We start from the raw sequence: 8,534 nt of genomic DNA on the forward strand, positions 1-8,534 counted from the left end.
AAGGAAGGAAGGAAGGAAGGAAGGAAGGAAGGAAGGAAGGAAGGAAGTTCAATTACAGATATTCAATCAATAAAAGAGTCAATATACGTGAGCAACACATAAAACATAAAGTGCTGCTCATTTTATTTGAGGATTATGCTTCTGTCGATGTCTGTGATGCCCTGTTTGAGGATCTATTACATATTGAGTCTTAAATTTCCCTCCAGGACAATGAAGGGCCTCTGACCATTCATCTGTTCATGTTTTAAAGCTTATCTGTTTTCAGATTGGGGTAACTGCACACTTTGCAAGCTAATCCAGGCATTCTTTTTCCAGGAAAACCTCATCTGAAATCCCAGAGTGCCTTGGTTTTTCCATCAGTGATTGTGAAAAACCCCTGTTGTCCAAAACGGAGATCCCTTTGAATCATTTTGTCAATTTTGCTGCAGACTTTCTAATAATATCGTAAAAATCCCACAAGCTTTGCATAATTTAAATCTCTTTTTGTTTACTGATTATCTCTTTAGGCTCTGCTGAAAATGGACTGCCAGGGTCTCGTTGCTAATTTAGTGCTGGACTTTGTTCTGCTGACCACGGCTGTGGAGGTGGCGTCGAGGTGGAGGGAGCTGGCTGAGAAACTGGCCCGAGTGTCCAGGCAGCAGATGGAGGCTTACGAGGCACCGCATCGCGACAAGAACGGCGTCCTGGACAACGAGGTGAACTAACAATAATTATCGTCTCCATGTTACCTGGTGGGTTAGGGTTAGTGTTGTTATTGCATTAAAATACAGTTCTTTTTCTACCTTGCTTTATTCAACTTTACTGGCACACCTTTCAGCTTAGAAGTTCAGTTTAAATAACAAAATGATTATGGTATTTAATTTGTGATTAAGATCAGACGTAACTGTACCATTTCTATAATAATAAAAAGTTTTTGTAAAAATATCCATGGAAATTGCTGCTTTTGGATGTTAAAAGCAAAGAAGGTGGACAAATACACTTAATATGTCTTGGTTTAACATTTTTCCCCATCAAAACAGTAAATTAGGATACCATACCATACCATACCATACCATATCATACCATACCATACCATACCATATCATACCATACCATACTATACCATATCATACAATACCATACCATACCATATCGTACCATACCATACTATACCATACCATACCATACCATACCATACCATACCATACCATACCATACCATACCATACCACTTTATTTACAAAGCACTTAAAAACAGCCACAAGGCAGACCAAAGTGTTGTACAGCAAAAACAACAAAAAAGGTTAAATTGTGTCTTCTGGACCAGTTTCTTTAAGTGAGGAATGTTTCGTCCCCCATCCAGAGGACTTCCTCAGTCTATGTTTTGCCAACCAGATCTGTCCCATAGGTAGCCATAACTGCTGTGTTTGAAGCCAACCTCCTGTTGGAATCTCAAAAGGTTTGTTTGAAACACAGCAGTGAAGGCTACCTGTGGGACAGAACTGGTTGGCAAAACATAGACTAAGGAAGTCGTCTGGATGGGGGACGAAACATTTCTCACTTAAAGAAACTGGTCCAGATGACATGATTTAACCTTTGTTGTTATCTACCTGGATGATTGTGCTTACAACCCTTTTTCTGACAAAAAGTACATAGATCGCACAGATGTAAAGATAAGAACTAAATGGCTAATGTAGAATACAGACAAGCTAAAAACAAATCACTCAGTGTCAGAAGCCAGGAAATTAAAGTGAGTTTTCAAATGAGACTTAAAACAATGAGAGAGGGAGTCTGCCTGACATGCAGTGGTAACTCATTCCACAGTTTTGGACCTGCAACAGAGAAAGAACTCTCATCTCTGAGCTTAAAACGAGTGCCTGGAACCAATAAAAGCATCTGGTTTGCTGACCTCAGAGAGCGCTGTGGAACATATGGCTGCGGCAGATCAGCGAGATAGTAGATAGGATATCATGGAACAGCCTTCTCCATTAAAGAAGTAGTTCTCCAGTTTCTGGCGTTTTCTCTCTAAAATAATGACTTCTTTCTGTTCTCTGACCCGTCAGTCCATGTGGAAACCAGCCTACGATTTTCTGCTGACGTGGGCCGCCCATGTTGGGGACAGCTACCGAGACGTGATCCAGGAGCTCCACCTCGGCCTGGACAAAATGAGGAACCCCATCACTAAGAGGTGGAAACACCTGACAGGCGCACTCGTTCTCGTGAACTGCCTCGACACGCTCCGCAGCGCTGCTTTCTGCCCCGCTGGTTCTGGAGATTTTGCCATTTGAACGTTTTGTTCCACATGGAAACTGTTTTTAATTCCTCGAATGACGGAGGAAGTTGCTGAAACTCAAAAGATTGATTTTTATTTAAAGATTGATTTTTATTTAAAGATTTGTTTTTACTAGGGATGCACAGTATTGTCAGCATGGTATAGGTATCGGCCGATATTAGCGATTATCGGACATCAGCCGTACCATCAAAATAACTCACCAATATAAACAGCGCAGATGCCTTTTTGTCATCTGTATTTGGTAGCAGGCCAAATTGACAAAGACCATGCAGAATAATGTAGTATTTTAATTCCACAGCAGAGAAAGCTATATAATCTCAGTAAGTAGGTCTAGAGAAAAAAATATTGGTATTGGTATCGGTTATCAGCCAAATAAGTTTTAACATATCGGCATATCGGATATCGGTCAAAAATCCAATATCGTGCATCCCTAATTTTTACCAAATCGATAAATATTAAACCACAGAATTTTAAAGTGGTTTGTTGAATCTCCAGGTTTTTCTCATCAGTACATGAGATTCTGACTATTTTCATCCAGCTTTTCTCTTTTTACATTGTGCTTTTTCTACCTCTTTTCTCTTTTTCCTGTTTTACCATCCTTGTATTTAAGTGTCTTCTCTACCTTTCTTTGTATTGTTGTTAGTCACCAGGTATTTTCTCTCTCCGCTCTCAGGACATCAAAGACCTCAAGCACTGAAGTAATAACATGACTGTGTATGCTATGACATTTTCAAAAGTTTCTTTGAGGCTCATTCACATTTTTTATACAGAAACTTTTTCCCGCCATTTTTCAAGGGCAGTTCTTTTAGCCTTAACCTCCTTTTACAGGCACTTTTGTAAAATAAAAGAAAACTGAAAAATATTTAAATGACACCAGTAGTTTGTTTATAAGTTTAAAAAGTGAAATCATGTGTTAGTCACTTTATTGCCCAAAACCTTGAGGCTAATGCTAACTCTTCTCGGCGCAGTCGTGATGGTGAAAGTACCGATAAATATTTTTCTGGTGATAAGATTCATGAAAAACTAAAGTAAGCTAGTATTAACAAAAATATATTTAAGTGGAAGATCATAGTCCAGTTTAATGTTAAATCTAAAGTATACACAATTTGTTTATACATACACAACGTTTCCCGCCATTTTAATGTGCAGTTTTTTTTGTTTTTTTTTAACTGCCTTTCACAGGCACTTTTGTAAAATAAAAGAAACATGTTTGAAAAATATTTATTTAATCAATAGAAGCCAGAAGTATGCTTACAAATTTGAACATTAGGATCAAAGTGTTGGTGAATAAAATACTCCAAACCGTTAGGCTAATGCTAACTCTACTCAGTGCAGTTATTATAGTCAACGAAAAATTTGTCTGATGATGAGATCAGTGGAAAACAACATGTAAGTCCAGCTATGTTAGTGGAGCTTTCATGTAAACACTCAAGTATATCACTACATTGGCATCAGAAGTGTTTGTAGCGGGGGGGGGGGCGTCCTCCCCCAGAATTTTTTTAATAAAGTAGATGCCATTTCCTTCATTCTGGCGTATTTTAATGGGTTGTTAAACATCTATGTTTACCTACATAAGTAAACGCTTGATTCAATAACTATTTTAGAGAGCATGACATAATGCCTCGCCCCCACACACCCTATCGACAACTTCCCGCACTAACGTGACGCTAAGCTAGCGCGCAGCACAAAGGTGTCTCCCCGTCATCCCCTTGCCCCGTCAAGTGACCTCGGGGAAACTTCTTGCGTTGCGATGAGTTATTGAAGGTAACCAGGCAAACACGGAGTGGACTTTAGTATTCTCCTATTAATCAAGTGGAATGGATTAGTTCACAAAGAAATAGAAACATCACTGGATGAACTAATATTTCATGGTAAATATGGTGGTGGGGGGGTCCAAACATATTTTTTTAATGTTTGGGGGACACGACCCTTTACATATAATTGTTGCGATGCCTATGCACCACTAGCTTATACAACATTTCCCGCCATTTAAATAGGCAGTTTTTTTGCCTTTAACAGAGCGTCATCACATACTTGAGCTCTACACATTGTAGGAACAATCAGTCAGGCAGTTTTTATTTGGATGAAATTTCATTTTTGCCACAGAGGTCATATAAACTTTGGACATTTGAAGAAATGACGCATATTTTTAATTTCTGTTTTTTTAAGAGCTCTTTTCCTGCTGTTAAACATTTTTACTTGTAACCTCAGCAAAGATCATTAGTCTGGATGTTGTATTTTTTAACTGTTTTCCTTTCTGTCATTTAAATGTTTGCTCTTGTATTGGATTTGTGACTGCTTCTTTGCATGGAACATGACTCAGACAGGAAGCATTTCTACTGAGCGCCACCTGAGGATTTACAGTTTGTAAGCATTTTGGCTTAGAGGAGTAACAGTGTTACTGATTAGAAAGTATTAATAAAACAATAATTGAACTTTACATTGAGGGTGACTGAAATGTGTGAAAATTTGCTTTAAAGTTTAGAAATTCATGTAAATTTGCAGTATTTTTCTTAGCTCTGCTGATAATTTAGCTTTAGTTTTTAATGGATTTTGCACAGATCACGTGTAGGCCTGTCTCGATAAACAATAAATCAATTAATCGCATGATAAATAAAAATTATCAACCTCATTTTCATTTATCGGCTTTATCGGTTCTTCGTGTCTCTCTTTCTACTGAAGACACTGGATGACAAAAGGCTCAACTCTAGTGCTCCTCACGGACTCCTCCCTTTCTCTTTAAAATCAGTTTTAACCATCCAAAATCGTGTTTTTGGATCGTTAAAAGCAGCTAAGCTAACAGGCCGACATTGGGGAAAAAAACTCCGTCTTGTCAAAGCTCCTAAAGTCACGGTTGAAACCTGTGCCTTCGTCGAAAAAGTTGCTTTTCTCTGCAAAATTAGAGAGAACTTGTTTTTATTAAAAGCTTTGTGTGACAAATGCTATGATAAAGAGCTCAAAACATACCGAGCGTCCGCCATTTTGAAAACTGAAAAACAAGAACAAGAGACAGCCCGTGTCACGTCAAGTGTCCTCCCTCCCATTTTTCTTGAAGAGACACGCTGCTCGCTTCCTCACTATCATGAATCCTTTGGTTCAAGCGCCCTTATACTGCCATCAAGTGCTCAAAAAAAGTACTGCACAAAAATTAACCTACTTTTCTTCTTAAATTTGACATAATTACTAATGTCAATTTTCAAACAATATTATTGTTTATCGCAATAATTTCTGAGACAATTAATCGCCCAGCAAAATTTGTTATCGTGACAGGTCTAATCACGTGGAGTCTCAGGTGGAAGATGGGACTCGTGGTACGGATCCAGAGCAAAACTTACAGCGTCTTTATTCAAGAGATCTTTCAGAATCACAGAGTGGAGGGTAACTGGAGACAAACGTGATCCCACAAGGGGACACAGACGAACAGAAACCACAGAGAACTGAAAGGCTCTTTGAGGGCTGGAGACAAATTAACTCAACAGAAAACACCTGAGAGTAATAATTAACCGAGGACAGACACAGGAGCAGGAACCAGGGGAAAACAGACTGGTGTGAACACCAAAACCCTGAAATAAGACTACAAAAGTGAGTACAGAAAACACCCTTCTGTCATAGTATGTTGTATGTTTTATTCCATGTGTTCTTTTAGTTTTATTCCCGTTGCGTTTTCCTGTCTTTTGAATTTCTTGTGTTGCCACAGAGAACTAACTTGATCGATTGTTTTTACGCCGGATGCCCTTCCTGACACTACCACAGCCCTCTGTGTGGGGCAGAGAGCTGCCATCTAGGGTGCCCAGGGGAGCAGATGGTGGGGGTTAAGGGTCTTGCTCAAGGGCCCAGAGTGGGGAAAATGAGGGTGGAGGCAGGTGTGGACGCTTCACCTTTCCCACCCGCATTTTGATGTTGTCAGTCCAGGGAGTTGACCACAGGCTCGCCTTTTCGAATCTTTGCGCCACCCCTTCCTGTATGATCAACTTACAGTTGGAACGGCAGCAATTTAACAGCAAATGGACAGGAATTTACAGGATCCATTAAAAACAGCACAACCCAGACATAATCTGCATTCAGGAAACATGCTTAAATCTAATCTAGATTTTTGTCATTAAATAATATTCCAGTATAAGACGCAAGGTAAAGGAGAGAGGGCTTTATTATTTTGATTAAAGAAGGAATTCAACACGGATTGTTAGCAAAATAATCAGATTTAGAGTTTATAATAATCGAAACATGGACAAGAAATGAAAATGTCAAAACTGAATTATTACAAAAGACTGTCTAGAGAAACGCTGATAACCTTATTTCCCATTTATATTGGGAAAATGATTTTGGTGGGGTGATTTTAATGGACACATTATGGAATAATTATAATGATCTAATAATGGAAGAGATTATGAATAATAAACATCTGGTTTGTTTAAATTATGGAAGCAGTAGAAGAATTAATATAAGAACGGGTACAGAATCAGCAATAGATCACACGTTAGTTTCAGACTCTGGCAGGAATCAGTTCTTAAAGACACAAGAACAGGCAGTGACCTCTATCCCATAATAACCCAACTGGATTTAGGAACACTATGACACAAGGGGGAGCACAGAGATGGAGTTTCACTACTTCTGACTGAGCAACATTTATGGTAAGTGAAAGCGAAATGGCAAAAATAGATTTAAACGTGGATATTGATCAGTTCAACATGTCGTTTGTTCATCTATTGCCTCGAGCCTTTGGGTTTTGTTTATGTCTTGGATTCTACTCCACACTGAAACATAACATCATGATAGAACACAACCAGTTCACTATTTTTATATATTATAGTGTAAGTGTTTGTGAAGCATTCACACTATTGTGATCCATTTTTCTTCTGTATGTTTTTTGACGCCATTCTCGTCGCACAATATTTGTGCTATTTCAATAAATCACAAATCAAAACGTTCAGCTCGTTCAGGACAATCCTGCTATGACTTCTGGTATTGGCGCAACTTTAGCTTTTTGAAATATTTAGCCTTTTCTGCCAGTGTTTTCCTCAAAGAAAGTGAATTGAGCTCATTTTACATCCTTCAGATCTTTAGATCTGTTTACAAACTTTTACTACTCCTTTCACATTTTGTTCTGCTTCAGCTTATTTCAGTTTTCTAGTGCAAATTTAAACTTTTTTCAGCTACTTTCAGCAGTTTTTTTCAGCTGTTTTGTGCTCCTTTCAGATTCTTTCTGCTTATATTTTTGTGCTTCATCTAATTTCTTTATGCCAATTTCAGTTTATGCTCCTTTCAGCTTACTTCTGCAAGTTTCAGCTTTTTCTGCTGCTATTTCAGCTACTATATGGCTGTTTTATGCTAATTTACGGTAATATTTTTCAGCAAATTCCACTCTTTTTTTTTCACTGATTTCAACTTTTTTCAGCATAATTCAGCAAAAAATCTCCACTTCCTTCTTGTACAGTAGATTCAGCTTTTTCTGCTTTTTTAGCCATTTTTCTTTTTGTTAATTTAAGCTTTTTTCAGATAATTTCCACGTTTTTGCGCTCATTTCTTCTTCTTTCAGCTTAATTCGGCAAACGTTCTTTTTGCTTTCTTATGCTAATTAAAGCTTGTTCTACTTTTTCAGCTAACGTTTTTGCTGATTTTAGCTGTTTTCAGATAAATTCAAGTTTTTCATGGTAATCTCTGCTACTTTGTTTAACTTCTTTCTGCTAATTTCAGCTTGTTATGCTCCTTTCAGCTTTTTTCTGCTAGTTTCAACTTTTTCTGCTATTTCAGCTACTTTTTAGCAGTTTTTTTTTTTTTTTGCCATATTTAGCTTTTTCAGCTAATACCACATTTTTTAGCTTATTTCAGCACATTACACTTACTTCTGGTAGTTTAAGCTTCTTTCTGCATTTTCAGCTACTTGTCAGCTTTTTTTTTTTTTTTTTGCTTATTTCAGCTTTATATCTTATTTCCAATGTTTTGTGCTCGCTTCTGCTTATTTAAACATAATTCAGCAAAAAAAAAGTGTTCTTTCGGCTTTCTTCTGCTAACTTAGGATTGTTCTTGCATTTCAACTACATTTCAGCATGTTTAGCTACTTTCAGCTGTTTTTCAGCTAGTTATTCTGCAATAAGCATTCACACTCCATTTTTGCACAAAATGCAATTTCTCTAGTTAGTTTTGTGAAATTTTTCTCAATTGCAGTTATGAATAACAATAGTAAAAATTTGCTGAACAATATACTGTATATATACATGGTTTGCTTAGCTTTGGTAATAAACTTATGTCCATTATTAAGTACA

At 37.6% G+C, this 8,534-nt stretch overlaps 1 protein-coding gene across 1 annotated transcript in view; it reads left to right on the forward strand.

The window, feature by feature from the left end:
- LOC119428935 (SH3 domain-binding protein 4-A) overlaps window positions 1-2,406 on the forward strand; it is a 38,591-nt gene extending 36,185 nt beyond the window's left edge. The window contains exons 4-5 of the mRNA XM_037696641.1: window positions 507-695; window positions 2,042-2,406. Coding sequence (XP_037552569.1) covers window positions 507-695; window positions 2,042-2,266 — 414 coding nt within the window. The 3' untranslated portion in view covers window positions 2,267-2,406. The remainder of the gene's footprint in view (window positions 1-506; window positions 696-2,041) is intronic.
- The last annotated feature ends 6,128 nt before the right edge of the window (window positions 2,407-8,534 follow it).

The sequence above is a fragment of the Nematolebias whitei genome, chromosome 23 (assembly GCF_014905685.2).
Source record: "Nematolebias whitei isolate Nwh7 chromosome 23, NemWhi1, whole genome shotgun sequence".
Classification (NCBI taxonomy): Eukaryota; Metazoa; Chordata; class Actinopteri; order Cyprinodontiformes; family Rivulidae; genus Nematolebias; species Nematolebias whitei.